Consider the following 21,179-nt stretch of genomic DNA (forward strand, 5'->3'; position numbering starts at 1 on the left):
CCCATGACAGTCACAGGGTCCTAAGTGTGTAGTTCGGATATAGCAAGAAACGACTTTGATAATGACTTCTGGAAAAAATGAAGTGATTTAGCAGTTATAGAGAGTAGTTGACGCTTTTTGAATGGGAGTCAATCGGAGCCTGGGACTTTTTGGACCCAGCATCTAGCAGCCATCAGTGGCACTGCATTTAAGGTACTAGGTTTGGCCTCGGCTTCGGCCTCTAGCCACTCTGTAGTTGCCATTTGACAACTACCAAGTTAATGATTAAATAGCATTTCTAAATCCACAACTGAGTTTTGAATTACTTATGAAATCCATTTGGATTCATTTTTCAGCATTTGTAACAAAAGTTTAAAAAGAAATTAAAGCTCAAAGATTCTGTTCAGATCTGGACCTTTTTGTTGGCTGAGTAGACAGAAACAATTTTGAGTGTCAGCCTAAAAATTGGGCACAACCTGTTGCTACAACCTGAAAATTAGACATGGAGCAGAAAATATGAAATATTAATTAAATATTTATCTGATACATTTAAATAACAACTGCAACATACTTACTTTTGCACACCTCATTTTTCACAATCCACTTGCTCCATTGAAGCTAGAATAATGCCTCTCTGAAGATACATGCAAATGTCTCTACAAACTATAGAGACTCTCTATATGTTATTGGTAACTGTAGGTCAGAGGCTCACAGATGAGCCGGTGCACACACCTCCCATATTTCAACAGGTCTTGCAGACCTGCGCATCTGGCAAGTTGAATGGTTGATTCAACTCCTCTTGGGAGGTGGGTTCAAAACAGAGATGAAAAAAACATAAATGTTATACAAGCTGCTTATATAACAGAAATGCATAATGTCCCCAAATGACTCCACGCAAGTTTGCCTTTTTGCAGCCTAGAAAAGCATAATTCCCACCTTAGTTGATAAACTTAAATTTTTTTATATGATATGAAAAAAAGTTCACCTTGGAGATTATAACGACAGAAACTGATAAATTAATTGTTTCAACAAAGAACATTAGCCACTCTTAACTGTGTTAAACCTCAAAAACACACAGTCCACTCTAAATATTAGACTAATGTTACTTAAACTGGTGAATGCGTTGATGATGCCCAAATGTGATAATCTTAGGTAACTACTGTTGCAATACAATTGATTCAATGTAAGTCAGTTACTGGGAAAAGGAATAGTTTCAGTCTTCGGTCTTGGGGAGTGTATCAGTCATTCCAAGTAAAAAGGACCTAGTCACAAGATATTAGCATTAAGGTCAAAGTCAAGCAGATCTTATTTGATTTTGTTGAGTCAAGCCCAAAGTTAATTAATCCACCTCTAGCCCCATCACTGTTCAGGAGTCAGAAAAAATACATGACATGCTCCGATGGATATACAGAATGTTGGAGTGTGGAATCTGTCAGTCAAGTCAGTACCATACATGCAATTTAAAGAGTGTCAACACAGTATGTATACAGAGGGAAGTAATGCATGGCTGTCATTCTTACCTTTCCAAATACATGTGTAGCTCTGGCTGAGGATGGTCTGCAACAAAGAAGAAAATAATGCATAGCATAGTTAAGAAACAAATTATCTCCAGTTAGTGCATAGTCATCCTACAAACAAACTGAATTGAGAACAACACATGAAAGTAAAAGCATCAACATAATTACCTGTATGTCTCACCAATTCTTATGCATGTAGAACATTAAAAACACAACAACATCACGGCCTAGCCCAGCCTCAGGGAGGACCAAGCAACGTGACTTTAATGAAGTGTGGAGCTGAGAGCCAACTTGAATGATTTCCAAGGCAGCATCAGGCAGAGAATTTTTTAAAATTCTCAATCAGTGCCAGCTCCATTAGGGGTGGGAGACAATGGGATAAGGGAAAGAGAGCAGAGTCTACACTCACAACTTTGCTGTCAAACACAATCGAGCTGTCAAACACGATCCTCCACTGCGGGGAAGGTTTTCTTGTCCTGGACTCCCGAAACAGACCCATTCTCAGTGATGGAGGTTCCATTAGATAAGATTTTGTTCACAGAATGGCAAAGTTTCTGTTGTTACTGATTTAGTTTTAAATGAACTAAACAAATTAATATATCCACTGTGATTGTTTTGTTCACTTGTACATATTAAATCAAACTGATTCATTTGAGAACCAAAATAACAATGGAGTGATAATACATGCCCTAAAATGTTTCAACAGATCTTCAGAATGAAACTGAAAATGAAAGCTTTCTTACCAGTTGCTGCCAGTATGAAACAGGTGAGTTTGCCATACCAGCACACTTCAGAGTGATCAACGCTATGAACCTGATTACATTTTTCTAATTCAATTAATTTCAGATATTCATAGTCACTGACTATGTAGTTTATTATTATAAAAAAAAACAACTAAGCACTGTTCATAACACTGTGATCATACAACTCCGCAGAAGAGTTAAAATGGGTTTATACTTAATCCTGTAGGTTTGGATTATTGTTCAGCACTGGATTCCAACCTGTGCAACACTAGACAGATGTATTTTACGCGTAAATGTGTGTACACGTCTTTCATTTACTTGGTTATATAGAGCAGCAGTGGTGGGCTACACAAGTACTTAGAGAACTGGAGTTACATCCAGGTAACATCTACTTCTACTGGTCTCAGTACTGAATAGGAAACAACTGATGTGTGATGTGTGTTACTGAAAAGGAGACGATAACTCTGTCTCTCATGCTCTTCACTGTCAACAATCTCCTGCAGCATCGTAAACTTTTAGAAGCAAACAGAACCAGCCCAAGCTGACCAGTCACAGTTCTTTCAGTTCACACATGGTATATTTGTAGCTGCCACAGCCCTGACATGTGGTTAAATTTCTGAAGAGAAGCACTAGGTCATGGTGTAGCCTACATCATAGCTGTTTTGAGTTTGCAATTTGCTGTGGCTTAAAAAGTTTTTGTTTTTAGACAGGGAATATCATACTATATATCAAAACTGAATGGCACTTTCAGTCACCAGTGAGGAAAGCTCTAATGCAAAAAGCTACTTATTCAGTCAGATACACTGATAATTCGGTACACTCAGTTCAACTTTAGGGTTTAAACTTTAGTTTGTTCATACTGTATACCGAAAACCTCAAATTTAAAGTAAAGTATATGTTTCTAGTTACAGATTGTAAAATAAAATGTAAGGTGGATTTACCCACTATCTTAATCGTTAACAGTTTCTGGATACACATTTCAGTAATTGAAAAAAAATACAGTCTTTGACCCAGGTCTGTAAACCATTGCCATGTGGAAACACAGCAAACAAAGCACAACTCAGTTATCAATTACAATAATGTCTCTGCTCCATTGCTTTTGACAGTTTTAGTATTAATTTTATTTCGCAAATAGTCCTTCTACTTTAGAATAATGCACTCACCTTGTACTGCAGGTACTGGCACTGACATTAGTGTGGATACCAGCATTGACAGAGGGATTGGTGACAGAACTTGGGTTAGCTGTAGCGTTGGTCTCAGCTATGCCCTGACTGCAGATCCATTTGGTCTCATCCACCACTGTGCGTGCATGAGGCAGGCGACCAACATCCCTCACCTTCATCAGAAGGTGTCGTCCTGTTTTGAGGATGTGGACCGCCTCATCATGGCAGATGGTGACAAAGCTCTGACCATTTACTTCCAGGATCTGGTCACCCACCTACAACAGACAAATTTAATTAAAAATATGCACCACATGCTCATCTTCCAAATGAAGATCAACTGTAGACAAACACAGATATCAGGGTAGGTCATAAAAGATCTGCATGTAACTTTGTTTCTAAGAATGGTTGACAACCACGGGCAATGGTAAATATTATCCATCTTTTCTATATCCAAAGATCTTAAAAAAAGTCACATGTAGCCTAGAATGATATGATGTTACCAGTGTGCTGGTATAAATGCCCGGACTCATAGCTCAAGTGTGATGTAGTTTGGCACTTGGTTGGGTTCTTTAACCTGCAAATCATCGTGCTGTGGTGGTTTACTTTATATGGAAAAACATTAGATGTGCTCTTTGATTGTAGGAGATGCACTGTACCTTCCTTTAAGGAAACACAGAACGTGTGTTATTGTCACAACACTGGATCACACCTAAATGATGGTGTACCCATTTCCAGGTGGATCTTGCACCGTCATTGATATAAGGAAGTGACCCTTTTGAGTTTGTGTCATCCTAGGTCTTAACCAAGGCCTTCTGTCCACATATGAAGAGGCCATGTCATGCTACTGCTGAGGCAGTAGTCAGAATGCCTGTTAGTCTGAGGCTGAAAGGAGAAGATAAAACACGTCCTCTATCAACAATTGCTGGATGCTAATGAGATGCAGGATGTTAATGAGAAGGTTATCATTGTTTGGGAGTTTAATGGTAAACAAGTGAAAACCACATGTGTGTCTTGTTGTAAAGCAGCTCTCACTTAGTTTGTTATATTGACCAATGTTGGAAACACAGGTGAGGACAGCTGCCTTGTCTTTCACTGCACGCATAAACCATTTGTTCAAGTGTGGAAGGATACAGAGTCCTTTGTCCTTCACTATGGACATGACAGCCTTCATGGAGTTTGAACTTTCTCCTAGCTATGAACAGAATTCACAAATGGTCCAAACCTGTCATACAAGTCTCCACTATTGAAAAAAACTGAAATTTGACCTTAGATTTTATTATTTTATTGGTATATTTCAGCAAAGCAAATTTTACAGTTCAGTAGTTGTTGGAACAATCTCTCACTCCAACAGCTGCCTCAGGGTTTTTATGCAGACCTTTCCAGTTTCATCCTCTGTTGCAGCCACAAGTGTAACATCGCCTGCTGTAGGCTGTAGTATTCTCTTGTTTTATATTTCTGTAACTGTCACATGGCCACTTTTCAAATTAGTCACTGACCACATTGCTTTAGAAAGATTTAGCATAACATGTTAAATCCTTCTGTCTTTATTTCTGTCACCATTATACCCCTTGTCATAGCTACAGTACTTTCACACCCTAAGAAAAAAAAGAAAAGATTTTTGAGATGTACTATTAATATTTTCTAATTGTTTCAGGTCTTCTAATACCACTGTAGTGACAATACTAAATTTGTTTGCTGATTTACAACAGCGGATTTGAAGCTCCGTGGTGTGAATTTTTTTTTTTTTTACTCTTTGTAACAGTTTTATGAATGAAATTCAGGTAGCCTTATTTGACAGTTTTAGGGGGTAAACTACGCTAATGATGAAATCTCAGGAACACGCACCTCATGAACAGGTTGAAATGAGTGATATACGACAAGTCTGTTCAGGTAAGAGAGTTTGGTGAATCTGACTTTGAACGTTTGTATGCATAAAATGGACAGAAAAACTAAACAAAGTTTACGACAAGATTATGGAAATGTTCCTGCATTAGACTCAATATGTTTATGTTATTTAATATGATACAATAGTCTCATATTAAGTATAATAATGTCTACAATCTTGTAATTCTTATCAGTATTCACCAGTATGTAAGAAGATTTAAGGAAAATGGAAAATTTAAATACACTCAAACATCATATTTTTTTTGTCATTCGATCAAATGGTTTTTTTTTTCAGGGACTGAAAAACTATAAATTAAAAAACAAAACAAAAATTCGTTTTAGTTTTAGTTCATTGTTAGCAGTTGTTATAAAAACTATTTCTTTAGCAGAGTGTTGTTTCACTGAAATCATACAGGTCCATGTGCACAATGCATCACAATTCTTGATTCAGACAATATTTTTTTCACTGTCACAACCTCAGGCCACAGATTTAATACCAAACAGTGAATGAAATTCAAGGTTGTCCTAACTTCCCCAACTCGTTCAGTTGTCTGCAGGGTGCAACACTCACAGACACATGCATTAAAACTAATGCTAATGCACTAAAGCTAATTATCCCCCCTAAACAGCCAGAGAATAGGTGAGGTCCTGGCCCTTTTAAATACAGTATGTCAGAGGAGCGTTAACAGATAAAATAATGTTAACATTATTCATCAGACCAAAAGTGAGGAAAACCATAGTGTTTTTATACCATATGGTTTTTAAAAATTGAAGCAATGTAGGTTAAAACCAACTAAAGGGAATGAGGATGTCACCTAGTCCCTCTGTCCATCTGTTCAACACTGGTTGGGAACAAGATATCTTCTATTATCAAGTACTGGGTAGATTGACCTGAAAAATAGTGTAGATATTCATGTTCCCCAGAGGGTGAGTTCTTGCAATATGTTTCAACAGAACAAAAGCCATTCTAGCTGTTATGTGAGGCACAATGGTGCTTTGAGCTAAATGCTGATGTCAGCTTACTTACATGCTCAGAGTGCTAATGCTAACATGTTTTTGTTTCATAAGTATAATGTTTACAATATTCACTGTCTTTGTTCAGCATGTTAGCATGCAAACATTTGCTAATTAGCACTATACACAAAGCACAGCTGAGGCTGATGGAAATTTTATATGTTTTACAGGTATTAGGTCATAATCCAATGTACTGGACAGATTTCATTCCCTGGGGACAATGAATGTCTGAACAAAATTTCATGGCAAATTATCCAGTAGTTGTAGAGATATTTTATTCTGGACCAATGTGGTGGACTGGCCTACTGACATTTGCATCCCTTGAATCACCCAGCTAGCATGGATAAAAAGTTACAGATGGATTTCAATTAAATTTGCTTTGTATACTCGTGGTAAGCACTGAATTAATTCTAATATTTTTATCATGAGCCCAACTCCATTCTTCTAGTGTTAATATCATGAAAGAATTTCCCTTTGTACACAGGAAATATCCATATCAAATTGACTGTTACCCATGAAAATTTATTGATCACATTCATGTTTCTCAGAGGATGAACCCTTTCCATTTTGATCAGTTCATCAGCTATTATCTAGTGCCATCCTCGGGACTAAATGTAAAATGGAATCTAAGATATTTCTTGATCTAATCAGCAGTTTGCCAGGAACTTTGCTGAGCACATTGATGCTCCTATGGAGATAAAACCTTTTAAATCTAATGTCCCTTGGCACGCAGCATCCTCAGGACAAACAGGTGGCCAAAATATGCTTCAAACAAAGTGTTTGTCGGACTGTCGAACAAATCTGAAACCCCCTCCCCTCTTCTCTTTGCAGTAGTGAAATTGGAATTGACTCCAACAATTTTTTAAATTTCTGAAACCAACAATCCAGCCATCTTCACGCAGTTGTTGGCAGCCAGGTATGTGAGGGTGAGAAAGTAGGCAAGTTTAAATTTCTGTGTTTTACCATGTTCACACTACTACTTGTGTCTTTTTGAACCAGTAGAACTGAGTGCAACACCATGAATGCCTTCAAAGAAAATGTGCGCCATGATTTTTGCCCCATCTTTGACTATGGCCATTTAAAAGCGGTATCAATACTTTTTCATTTGGACATGTTTGGACAATACAAACTAGTTACTTGTTCTGCATAATGAATCCTTGAATCCCACTACTGGTAAGGCTCTAAGATCAGAAGAAATATCATTATGTTGTTTGATACGTCCACCAATTTTGTATTTTTGACTGTAACAAAATTTGTAGCTTCTGGGGGCACTAGCAAGGCTTTCAATTTCTAATGTAAAATTGAAAGAATGGTTAGCACTGTTTTGACCAACAAATTCTTACAATATTTACATGTAGCATCAAATTGGTTTAATGGGTCCCCCAAACAATTTAGTATGGAACTTAATTTTCGAGGATTCGCAAGAATTAAAAAAGAAAGGTCAAAATCAAAGCAGCAGAAGCTGATACTATCTTTTTGTTGGACCCAGCTTGTCTGGTAAGCGTTTTTAAAACACCCCATACCCCTTTTTTGTAACACAATTTTTCTGTTAAAAATTTGTAGTGTTAAGCACAATCCAAGATGATGACATTATCAGGGTTATTTTCTCAGACTTGACAAAGCTCCTTCAGAGTCACAGAAGACTTTATGCAACTGTTTTCACAGACTGTGTAGATCTCCTCATTATTATTTTTTTTATAATTGTGGTAAGCTATTACTGGTGGTTTATGAATAAAGGTCATTGCTTATCTAATTTTTGGTTCATTCCTGGATCCCTAATGGTCATCTGATGTATCATACTGTTTTTTGGTCCTTTAAAAATGATTTTTGGATGATACAATAATCCTGTGTCCCTGAGACAACTTAGCCAAACGAGAGTCAACCTAATTTCAAAATAGAGAGTTGCTTTATATCAGTTAATGGTCAACGGAATTTCTGCTAGACATAATAGATGTATAATTGAGCCTGTTTTTAAAGACTGATATAGAGAAGGATGCAGGAAAACACAAGGGAATGCTGAAGGCAGCAGAAAAAACAACTTCACCTTTATTATAGCAGGACAAGTAGAGTCAGATATTAGTTATTGACTTCTCCCCTTCTCACCTCCCCACACCAACGTGATGATGTCAAACAGATGCAGCGTCAATAAAACTCCATGACTGAGCCCGCTGAGGATAAAGGAACCCTTGATTTACTTATTTTAACGATGATTACCCACAAACAGGGATGTGCGTACAAAATACTGGCTATGGGGGCTCAAGACACTGTCCCTTTACTCTCTTTGGCTGAAATTAGCTTCTGTACAAAGTATTATAACTAGTTATTACAATCAAAATTATATAAAGATAACATGCTTAGAAATAGCAAGTGTCACACCTTGCCACTCCCAATGGATGATCCACACCCTCTCCCTGCTCTAATGATTTACAATCATGATCATTCATGATAAAGTGTGTGTGTGCCCCCTGCACACATCCACACTTAAAGTGTGTGTGCAATGTATTTATCCTTTTCACAGAGAGAGGGCTGACTCCTTTTTTCAGCAGCAGGTGCAGCTTGCTGGCCTGCAGTGGTCTCCAGGTGGTTATAAACAGGAGAGAGTGGCTGTTAATGACAAAAGGACCATCGAACAAGAAGTATTATGGGGCCCTTTTTGCCCCGTCTAATCAATTCCACTACCGTATACCAGCATTTGGTCTGAGCTGTGCAGTGCACAAAAATGAATTATCCTGGTAGATATTAAATATCTTTTTACTATAAAAATTAATCCCTCCTCTCCTTCATTTTAACGTTGACTTTGTAATAACACTTAAAAGCACCTCCAAATTTTTTCACTGCCCATGCCAGAAAAACAATAGCATTTGTCATTTGTTTTTCTGACAAGCAACCTCTTTACTTTAGTATGTTAGTTACTGATTATGCCTAAGGAGAGAAAGTTTCAGACACTTTTAGATGATCCATTTCTTTTAATATTAAACTATTAACAGTAAATTAACTGGCAAAGAGCAGTATTAGAACTGTAGCTCAAAATAATTGTGGAATCTTTGAAAATATTTACATATGTTAGTCACATTAAAGTTATTTCACCATCCTTCACTCTGGTGTATTTGGATTAGTGCAGGGATGTTAAAGTGTGATTTTCCCTCCGTATATACCAAATTTGGTCCTCTGCACGTATCGAGTATTAAAGTATTTCAAGTTTTCCTGTATTTGGTGTTATACACCTTTCAGAATGACTCAAAAATGCAGGGCACACTAACATAATATAGCTGTATTGAATGGAAGTAAAACAATATGCATCATTATACCCTGAAAATATGAAGCTGTTGGCTACATAAAGCTGATAACTATTTTTACTTAATTTACTGGGATAATTGTGTTGATGCTGCATGTGTGTTTTGATAGTAAATAATCAAAAGTCCACAGGCACCAGGAATCGGGAGTAATAGCCACAGGCTAATAGGCTAACAGGCTAACAATCACTAGCTCATCTACTGTCTGACTTCAGTACATGAACGAATCTAGTGAAACCCAAAGCTCCCACGTGGTCTCTGTGGCAATCTACAGCAAACAGGCTGCAGTTCAGCATGTGTGGAAAGCGCTGAGGGCAGCGGGACTGTATGCAGCAAAGTCAAGTCGAATAGACAAGTTAGAGGCTTGTAGGACTGAACTGTCTCAGCAGCGAGTGCATACAGCTACAGTAGGTCCTGAGGGGAAAAACTGACATTCAGTAACAACCTGCAGTGCTTAAAGCTAAACTTTGTCACACACTCAAGTTTTTAACATATGTTTTCATTTATGTGGCTGTTAGTTTGGTAACATATAAAAGGTGAGCAGCCGAAAGAGGTTGAAAGCTTTTGTCATTGTCAGACTTGGAGTGCAGGCATATGGTTTTTGCTTGGAGTCAGTACGTACCAGTGTGAACTCAATTCATATCTGTCTTCTCTTGTTCTGTCAACTAGGTCATGTTTTTTTCCCTTTATGTTTAATCGTTTGTACTATTTCCTGTTTTACTTTGATGTCATTAACCCTCCCTCTCATTTCAGATACACACTTCCTGCCCTTCTGTGTTTCCCGCCTTTGCGATTGTCTGCCACGATCTAATCTGTTGCACCTGTGTCAAATTGTCCCCCCCTCCCCAGAGTATTTAGGCCTGTGTTTCCTTCCCTCTGGGCCAGTTCATGTTTGTTCCTCTTGGCAAGTGTTCCATCAATCTCCTTGTGTTAGTGTTTCTGGTTTTTGTAGGCTTGCTTATTCTCCACCACGTCTTTTGCCCAGGCCTTTTTGATTCGCTTGCCTGTTCTCAAGTAAAGATGCTGAAAACCTGAACTTTGTCTGGAGTCGTGTCTTTGAGTCCTGTTGTTTTGTCGGACCAATTTTTCAGTAACAAATTTGCAAACGTACCAGCAGAGAATACTAGTTTATTCATTTTTTGCCGGTCCTAATTTGGGTGAAAAATTCCTCATATTTGGCTTGTGATGATCACCTGCTGCAGTGTCTAGCAACCCACCATCTTATTTACTGCCGCAACACTGGCAGACAGGGAAGGAGGGATGGATGTAAAGATGGAGAGAGAAATGGTTTTCAAGGAAAGGATGTACAGCCTCTTTCTCTGCCTGCCACTCCCACTCTAATTGCAGGATCACTCAAGCTACTGCACCCAGACCAACAAATGCATGCACACATACATACACAGGATGGACAGAAGCTCACGTCCACAAACAATGAATGGCTGCAGACTGAGAAAACATCCAATATATTTCTTTCTATATGCGCCTATTCTCTTTTATGCTCTCTGCTCTCTCCCTTTTCCTTGCTTTCACATTGCCTTTCATAGCATATCAAAAGCTCCAGTTCTGCAGCATGACCTGCCAATCCTCCATGGTGAAAAAGTACCTCTTCATATCTCTCTGTCAAGGAAACAGAAGTGTCACACAGCATCTTCCGAGAGACATTTTGAATTTTCAGAATGCCTTTCAAGCTCTGCTTTTTAAAAAATTTCGTTCATATTATCATAAGGTTGTTTTTTCCAGGTGTGCCAATTAGTTTGGACCAGTGAGGAATCAAACCATAAAATTTGATGTTTAAGTTTTATCCCCAATCAGGACACAGTGTGATATTATCATGAAAGCCATATTCAGGTTTTAACTATATTTTTTACAGGTAGGAAATATTGGTTTCTGTTCTTCTTCCCTCAGGCAAGTTGCAAAATAGCAAAGAATGAGAGTGGCCTGCTTGTTGATGCAGAAAGCTGACCTTAAAGCATACAGCAGAGATTTAGCATGGCTAATAAAGCATTTTTGCAGGCCTGTCATGAAAGTGAATTCACCTGCCTGACTGAGGCTGTAAGGCAGGTAGCAGATGTTAGCAATGCTAACTGGTTTAGCAGTCTAATAGGGAGCAGTTGGCAGGAATGCTAATAGGTTCATCAGAACCCGGTAGCAGTTGTTAATGATAACGGTTGACTCAGACTCAGTGCCAGAAATCTTCACGTCAACATCTCATTTAATCAGTGACTAAGGGTGTTCTCAGGGTGTTCTACCACAAAACAAATGTACTTTACATTGCTGGCAGCCTTTTAGATAGTTTTGTAAATATCCTTGAAAGTGTTTATCTACACTTAATTTCCACTTGGTATGAAAATCAATTCAGAGTACGTTTTTCTATCACAGTGACGATCATGCCTGCTCTAATTTTTTGTTAAATTTTATGTCATTGTGATGATGCAGTGCAGAGTTACCATGTCAGTTTGCCCCAACAATTGCATTACCACACAGCAGTAATGTAGCTTTGACAGGACAAGGCAGGTGTGATCATTGTTCAATGTGATGGATTGATAATTAAGTTAAATTTCAGTTCATTTTCATATAGGACAGGAAAGAATAGAAAACAAATGGTCGCTTCGAAAGAAGGAAAACCACGTCAAAGTATGAGACACTACAGAATGCTTGGGAAATAGTTTAAAGCATTTAAAAGTGCTGGTATGGTTCTTACAGATTTCTCTTTAAAAAGCGGAAAAATAAATCAGTGATCAGACATTTTCATTGATTTTCAGTTTAAATCAGCTGATTTGTGCAAAATTGAATAAATGAAAAAGCATTGTTCTATATACAGTAGGTGGATTGATCTGTCGCTCACAAGCTTTAGTTTTTAGCTACAATAGGTTACAATGTATTAGACGGTTTGTTTATCAGACTGAAACTTCTGGATGGATTATCATAAAATCTGGTAATGACATTCATGTTCCCCAGTGCATGACTTGTAATAACTAGGTCATCCCCTGAGTTTTCATCTAGCACCACCACCAATTCAGAATTGTTGTCCAGTGATTGAATTATCTCTAAATACCAGCAAATCTAATGATATTCCTCAGCTGTACTGATCTTTGTGTTTAGTTTTAAATTTCAAATAAATTTAAGCCATACTATACATTACTGTAACAGCTTAACATCAGCATGTTAACAATTTCATAATGGGAATCTTAGCATACTAACATCAACATATAGGTCAAAGCGACTGACAGCCTCACCCAGAAAACATTTCAGACATGTTTTTCTGTCATCTGTCTCACCTGCATGTGAAAAAGCAGATATGCTTCTGTGTCAATCAATTCAGATGTTCTACACAGGCCATATAACAGCTACTATACATACGTAAATTCAACCCACAGTGTATTTCTACACCTAAAGTCTATTATCTTCTGTTATACGCACGTAACTACAGTGATTGTGTGTTGGCTGTGCTGCCAAACCATGGGTGACCTACAACTCAATACTGTGCCTGTATGCATCCTGTGTAGACAAAGCTGTTGCACTGAAGATGCTGCTGCTCTGCTAATGTGCTGCTCATGCTACACCTCCTATGTAGCTACAGTGTTATTCTTGTTAAGTTTTTAAGGTTTAATATGACTATGATTTGAGTTCAACCCTGACCAGAATTAGTCAGTGAGAAGCACACACATATTTATTGTCCAGGTGCTGAATCCAAAACTGTACAGTGATTTCTGTTTCCCAAGGAACAACACTGTACTTTTTTGTAAATGTAATAAAGTTATATAAAAAAAAACAAACAAAAAAAACATAAAGGGAGCATTCTACAGTGTTGCAAGTCCTCTGAAAGCACTGACCAGAATTAGGCCAATGGACTAGCCAGATTTTAGCTAATATAGGAAAGTACTTCCCAAATATAGTATTGGAGACAATAAAAGCTTGAGTGACACCTAGAATAATTTATTCTTATACATAAATTCAGGCAATGATCTCTCACCACTATCTCAAAGATTTCAATTCTCATTAGACTGGAAATGTTGGATAGGTTTTGTGGTATAATATAGCAGTGCTGCCATGAAAGGTTAAGTTGGGGTACCTTTAGTGCACCAGCGTCTGCAGCAGATCCAGGGTCCAATCCAGTGATGTAGATCCCCAACCCATACTCAGCACCACCCCTGATCATTAGGCCCAGAGAGAGACCATCATCCATATTCAGGTTTACCTGTAGGGGAAAATAACATTCAGATCCCTCAGTGTTGTCAATTAAACAAACTACTTAAAGTAAAAATGGAGCAACAACAAAGCCCATACTGTTAGGCACAAATGTTTTGTGTGGACCTGAGTCAAGTTGAAGGAAAGATACAGCAAGGTGTGCCATTCACAATCAATGCCATTTGGTGCCACTATTACTGTGTTTTGCTTTTGAATAGATATATGCTGGTCACAGTGGTGGAAGAAGTATTCAGATCCTTTAGTTAAGTAAAAGTACCAATACCACAATGTAAAAATACTCCATTACAAGTAAAAGTCCTACATGAAAAATCCTACTGAAGTAAAAGTACATAAGTATTAACAGCAAACTGTAGTTCAAGTATTAAAGTAAAAGTACTATTTGTTCCCTCTGAGTATATTATTATTATTATATATTACATAATTAGATGATTAATTCTGAAGCATCAGTGTGTAGCAGCATGTTAATGCTGGAGATGGAACTAGTTTAAACTACCTAATATAATAAAATATTAATGAATCTGTTTTCAGTTTTTATTCTTTTTCTCTAATCTTACATTTTTGGTGAGATATTGGATCATTTGAATATTTATTGAAATTAAACCATGTGTGAAGTTTAGGGGGAAATATCACTGTTTGGTGGAGCTGTTAACAACTCATAGACATCTGAAATGTGACCCCGACTACATACTGCTTTTTGTAAGACGTCAGAAGCCAAAAAGACTGGAAACCACTGGTTTAATCTTTAACAGTGTTTTGCATTTTAATAGCTTATACTATCCAGTTTGAAAATGTTCATCTTAAAAGTAATTACTAACGCTAGTAACACTAGTAACTAGTAACACTAGTAAAGCTGTCAAATAAATGTAGTGGAGTAGAAAGTAAAGTATTCTTAATACTATTCTTACTTAGTTACTTTCCGCCACAGGTTGCGCAGTTTCACTTTGGCATGATTCCCTTCAGAAAAAAAGGTTTTTAAAAAACTGTCATGATGCAAAGTTATGCAAACATTCTCCAAGTGCAGTAGCAATGGCTCACTCAGTGTTGGGTATTCTGCTGTAACTGCAGCTGCTAATCTGTTTGTACCAAAGCCCCCTAGATTTAGCTATAGCACAGCAGTTTTTTTTTTCTGATAAAACAGCCTCAAAATGTACAAAATGAAATGCTGTTGAATGTTGTTAGCTTGTCCAGTGTTCCTTTTGCACTGTGCGTAACTGCAATAGCTTATCAGTGCATGCTGAAAATACAGTAGTTTTGCTGTTTGAGTTACTATATGATAACATACTTGAGTAGCAGCAGAATGGATCTTTGCTACTTGACAGTACACTGGTAAATGATGTGGTTGATGCTGCAGTCTTTGAGCAGCTGTACAGCATCTAAACTTGTGTATTTGTTCACCTCCACATATAGTTTGTCTCCAAAACATTTAATTGCCACAAATACATGAACCAGACCTCATCACATTCACGTGAGACATCTCATTTAAAATATATATTCCTATATAGTACTGATTTAAACCATACTCTTGACAGGAAATCAAGTGCGTTCTCAGTGGGTTGTGACTTGTCACCGATTGTGTTTCTCTTTTTTTGGACAGAATCTGTAAACCCAACCTGGGGGTAGAGAGAGTCTGGTACGGCTGACACAAAAAAACAGAGATTGCAGATTACGTGGTTCTGCAGGCTTCATCAACTGGTGTACTCCACTGCGCACTAGGATGGTTTGCAGCTGATGGGTTTAAAAGGTCTAGGATTAAAATCAGCAACTTGTGTGAGTTCCTGCCCAAAGTTGCTCATGAGTGAGGGGAAGATGGAATGCAAGATCGTTGGATTGATTGGTGGGCAAGGGAGTTGAGTCTGAAGGTGAAGGTCTCAATTTACCAGTGGATCTATGTTCCAACAGTCACCTATGGTCCTGAGCTTTGGTTAATGAGGGAGATGGACATCTCGGCTACCTTGCTTAGCCTGTTGCCACCATTAACCTGTACCTTGATAAATGGCTACAGGATGCAGGATAAACTGATGGATGGAAAACTAATACCTACAGTTTTGACTCAGGACTTGGAAAATAAACACACAGCAAGCAACTCAGAACAAGCCAAATTTCAATTTTCTTTTTTTCTACAACAACTGTAGTATGATATAGAATTGATTAGGCCAATAATTATTTAAGGCAATTATTTTGCACATTTTATATAATCCTCACTTGTGGATATTCTGAACCGAATAAAACAGGAGGACGTTAGTTTCCTTCTGAGACAAGCTTTTATAGCACAGCACTCTGGAGTGTTATCTGCCATAACCAAATTGTCAGAGTGCTGCGTACACTGCCTCATGGGAAGGAGAAGTATTTTGATTGGTCATGATTGCAGTCAGGGCCACTAAACCACCTACTCCAAGAGAGTTTTCAAACTGCATCTCAGGAGCAAAGCTTACATCTACCTCAGAATTACAAAAAATTACCAAATTTTCTTTTAACCATGACCACGATCTTCCCCTGTAAGGTAGTTTTAGTCACCTAAACCACACATTAACCATAGTAGTGGCAGATCATAAAAGTGCTTATATAAATTGTTTGTAATGGTTTTGGAAGACATTGACTACCAATGTCATCCTGCTAATAGGGGCATCTCTTTATAAAACTCTCATGTTGGTGGTTCTGATAGCAACAGGAAAAAGGAAAAAAAAAAAAAGGCTATTCTTAATTTCATACATAACCTAGCTGCATTAATTAATTTTCTACCACATGGGAGCAGCACAATAAGATGAAAACACAGCATCTGACATATTATCACCTTTGAACGTTATCAAAGAGTTGCCTGTTTACAAATCCAGCAGATACACAGGAACAATAGCATTAATTTGGAGTCGTGTTTCTGTTCTCCTTATGAATGTAAGCCTAATATTCACTCTCCTTTAGGCTCTGGTTTTGTGTCCGCCAACTCCTGAGGGAAATATCTCACTCCACTATGTGGGAAAACTCCACTGAGGGAAACTGTAGAGTTGGTGATAATTCTATATGGGTTTGTCATTTCATATTACACATAGTCATTTGATCCTTTTGGTAATACAGAAAATATTGATCAGTGTAGCTTTAAGTAAATTAGTCTTTCCATTCCTAATCCAAACCATGTTTTCACAAAATTAGGCTTGAGCAAAATGCTTAACTTGTAAAGCCAGTGATGAAGATTTCTTTAATTAGTTGTTCGATGTAACCATTGTAAGGTGAAACTGATGGGAAGTGGAACAATTGTTACATTCTAGATTCACATAGATGAGAGGACTTGCAGGGTTAGTGCTATATTTCTTATACAAGAGAACACTTCTAATAGACATGATTCATAAAACAGAGAACTGGCATATTGTATTTCCACAGGCATATATCTGGCACCTTAACCAACAAAGATTTATATGTTCTCCAATTAAGGAGCCAACAAATCATGGTTTCCTACTGTATATGTCATTTTGCCTGTAGCAGTAACAGCTTCTCAGGCCTCTGTCCAAAAACTCTTCTCTACTCTTCTCACTCTTCTCCCCTCAACCTTTCATTAGCTCTCTTCCAGATCTTCCAAGCTCATGTGAATATGAGCAAATATAAGCAGTTTTCTGAAGTATCCTGCTATACCAACATTTAATACAGCAGGCATAAATTAGCTCCTGGCCAGCTTTTAGAGGGACAATCAATCAACTGAGCCCTATTCATATCTGCAGAGTTGCATTCATAGGCACTAGCACTAGCTGCATGGAGATACTTAGGCAGCAGTTTTTCCCATGCCCTTATCTTCTGTTGAAAGTTTGGAGGCATCCTGCAATGTCAGTGGGGGTATTCCAGTTCCCCTTTCCACTGTCTCCAGAAAACTGTCTGGCAATGAGGCAACACCATCGATCTTCTGATAAGGGTAGACTCAAGGATAGTGTCTAATTGTGGATGTAACTACCATGAAGACTAGAGCAAACTGAAATGATCTCTGCCTGACTGATAAAGTTTACCTGAGCGAGTTCATGGGTGGAGCTCTGCATGAACACTAGTGAGTTCTTAAACTTTTCCAATAGAAATTCAGAACTTTCACTGTCGCCATGTAGAAAACAAGTTCATTAAAACACCCTTGTAAAACTGGAAGTCATTTCAAAAAGAGTGCTCTAAGAAGCTGTTATTAATACAATCTTTGACTGGACATGATTGTAGGTGCCAGACGGGCTGGTTTGAGTATTTCTGAAACTGCTGATCTCCTGGGATTTTCACACACAACAGTTTCTAGAGTTAACTCAGAATGGAGCCAAAAACACATCCAGTTACCAGCAGTTCTGTTGATGGAAACATCTTGTTGATGAGGTCAGAGGAGAATGATCGGATTGGTTGGAGGTGACAGAAAGACTACGGTAACTCTGACAACCCCTCTCTAAAACTGTGGTGAGCAGAGAAGCATCTCAGAGTGAACAACACATCCAACCTTGAGACGGATTGGCTATAAGAGCAGAAGACTAAACCAGGTTTCACTCCTGTCAGACAAGAACAGAAATCTGAAACTGCACTGGGCACAGTCTCTCCAAAATTTGGAGGGTCAGAATTTGGACCCAACCTGCCATGTGTCAACAGTCCAGGCTGGTGGTGGGAGTGTAATGTTGAGGGAAATGTTTTCTTGGCTCTTTTTGGGCCCCTTAATACCAATCAATCATGATTTGAATGCCACAGCCTATCTGAGTATTGTTGCTGACCATGTGCATCTTCTAATGGCTACTCTCAGCATGATAAAGCTCCATATCATAGCAAAAGTAATCTCAAACTCATGAACATGACAATGAGTTCAGTGTACTTCAGTGGCCTCCCCAGTGACCAGATCTGAATCCAGTCGAGCACCTTTGGGACGTGGTAGAACGGGAGATCGGCAGCATCAATGTGAAGCTGACAAATCTTTCTATTCCAAAATTTTGTGAAATCCAGGCCATGAAGAACTGAGGCTGTTTCAAGAGCAAATAGAGGCCCTACCTATTATGAGTATGGTGTTCCTACCAAAGTGCTTGGTGAATGTATCTTTACAGACTTCTTGAAGGATTGTATTTTTATATCTTATTTATCTTGTTAATTCCTTATTTATTAATTTATACATTTCTTTATATTTATCTTTTTTCTTCAGGTTACTGAAAACATACAATGCAATATACATAGTAACCTACATCTGTTTGGTACACAGTGAATTAGACCTTGAAACTGCTATGTTTCCAAAAACTTGCCTATTGCTTAACATGGCTGCTACTTGCGCTTACTTATCTTATCTGCTCTAGTTTTAGGATTTTTAGGACATGTTTATATCTGTATATTATTTTCTTTTATTCTTGCTACTAAGTTTTTTTTTGTTTTGTTTTGTTTTTGCCTGTTTTTAATTACAGTATGTGTCGGTGTTAAAACAATACAATTTCACCTCAGGGATTAATAAAGTATCTATCCATCTTTTATTTAACATCCACTCTTAGTAATGCAATATCTGCTTAAAGCAATCCTAAATAGCATGATTAACATTTTCTAATTATTTGTACTTATTTATGGATTTTACATATTTTAGGCACTCTCTCTGGATGTATAGCCACCATCCACCCTAACCACCTCCTTACAACCCGCAGTTGGAACAGAAATTTAACGCTTTCTTCACTGGAAAAAGGATTGTCAGTGAACATGTTCGAGGCATACTAATGGTGAAACAAATCAGTAAAATACAGTATAAACGTAGTTTCCGGGAGACAGATTTGCTGATAACATGCCTGTTTTCACGAATGGAATCTTTTTGCTACAAATTTAACTTACAGGCTGCATATTCAGGATCATTTTCATACTTGATCCTACTGTATATTTTAATCAATTTTTTAGTCTCACATTAAAGATACACAATAGTGCCCCAATACTGTATCACAGTATTGGCTCCCTGCAAACTGTTGCACTTTTAAAACTCAACTATGAACTGTACTGAGTTCAAAGCATCGAACAGGTAAATTTTTGTTGTGTTGTTAGATGGGTTATTTTAGCGAGAATTTTATTTTTAACAGAGAGATCAGTGTAAATGGTGAATAATGAGCTATCCAAAAAGAAAATATGATAACAGGTGGGGTTTTTTTTCAGATTATTCAATTTGAGTAAATCTTCTCTTGAGGAGTAGCCACAGTCAAAGGCCTGAGGGGGGGGACTTTGTTGTAGGATGAGTCTGTCTTCCAAAACTTCACAACACCAAAGGCCATGGTGACTGTGTTCAGAGAACCATAATCCAGTCCTGAACTGACTGCTGTCAGTACAAGCAGGAGGACGATTACAAAAACCTTGGTATCATCATAGATAATAGATTGTTTTGAATCTGACCGATGCCATTTTGAAAATCCTGCAACAATATCTTTGCTTTCAGAGACAAATACTCCCTTTTAAAGTTTGCAGTGCATTTTTGTCTCTCTTTCTCTAATATTTTAATAATTTTGAATTGTACGATTGCATCACATCTTCTACAATTGGACCTTTTTTCTCCCGTACAACCACAACACACAGACACAAATCGTTCTTACTGTCCTCTCCTCCATGCCAGGCCCCTGCCTCTGGTTTGCCTCCTGGCTGTCGAGCGGTGGGGAGACACTCCGGCCCTGAGGGTCCACCCAGCTGTACACGTGGTTGGTAATGTAGCCTCCAGGTATCCGACCCATAGAACACACAGACATTGCCAGCTTCTTGCATCCCTTCAGCACCTGCATCAAGAGAGGAACATAAGCTTTCAGTGCTGTTAAACTGCTTCATACAGTAGAAGTAATGCCTGCACATTTATTAAAGCCAAATAAATCCAACAAAACCAGCAAATAAAGTCTTTTATTACAGAGATTTGTGGCATTGTGCATAAGGGTATAAATGATTTCTTGGAACTTCGGTCCCGAAAAAGCAGAGAACATTCACACAGTTTGACACAGTTGGACAGATATGGGTAAGAAAATTTTCTTAACACCCCAAAATCTTGTTTCAGCTGACCTCAAGTGGTTTAAATTATCATCTTGCTGCAGTGATGTACAGGTGTACATCAGGATGTCAGTACACCTTAACATTGTTGTTGGGTGTGGTTACAGCTGAAACAGAGCACACTTCTGTCCACAACCATTACAGCCATCAGTGATGCTGGGTGTGGTCAGAGCTGCAGCATACTTGAAACTTCCATTTAAAGCGGGCAGCGACACCACCAAGACAGAAGAAGGAGAAAAATTGTAAGAGAATAAGTCATATTAGACCTTAAAGTCGTAAGGCCTTTTCATACACCTTAATACAGATTGTATTAACCAACATCTAGTGGGTATTAATGTCACAGAATCTAAAGGTGCTGGCTTCCACTTTTTGGTTTAGAATCAAGATGCTACTATTGCT

The 21,179-nt window shown here is 38.1% G+C and overlaps 1 protein-coding gene across 1 annotated transcript in view; it reads right to left on the minus strand.

The window, feature by feature from the left end:
- whrnb (whirlin b) overlaps positions 1 to 21,179 on the minus strand; it is a 105,150-nt gene that overhangs the window by 38,953 nt on the left and 45,018 nt on the right. Inside the window, exons 2-5 of the mRNA XM_040154211.1 lie at positions 20,342 to 20,518; positions 13,666 to 13,791; positions 3,403 to 3,677; positions 1,500 to 1,536 (exon numbers count right to left, since the gene is read on the minus strand). Coding sequence (XP_040010145.1) covers positions 1,500 to 1,536; positions 3,403 to 3,677; positions 13,666 to 13,791; positions 20,342 to 20,518 — 615 coding nt within the window. The remainder of the gene's footprint in view (positions 1 to 1,499; positions 1,537 to 3,402; positions 3,678 to 13,665; positions 13,792 to 20,341; positions 20,519 to 21,179) is intronic.

Source organism: Xiphias gladius, chromosome 19, assembly GCF_016859285.1.
Source record: "Xiphias gladius isolate SHS-SW01 ecotype Sanya breed wild chromosome 19, ASM1685928v1, whole genome shotgun sequence".
NCBI classification, from domain to species: Eukaryota; Metazoa; Chordata; class Actinopteri; order Istiophoriformes; family Xiphiidae; genus Xiphias; species Xiphias gladius.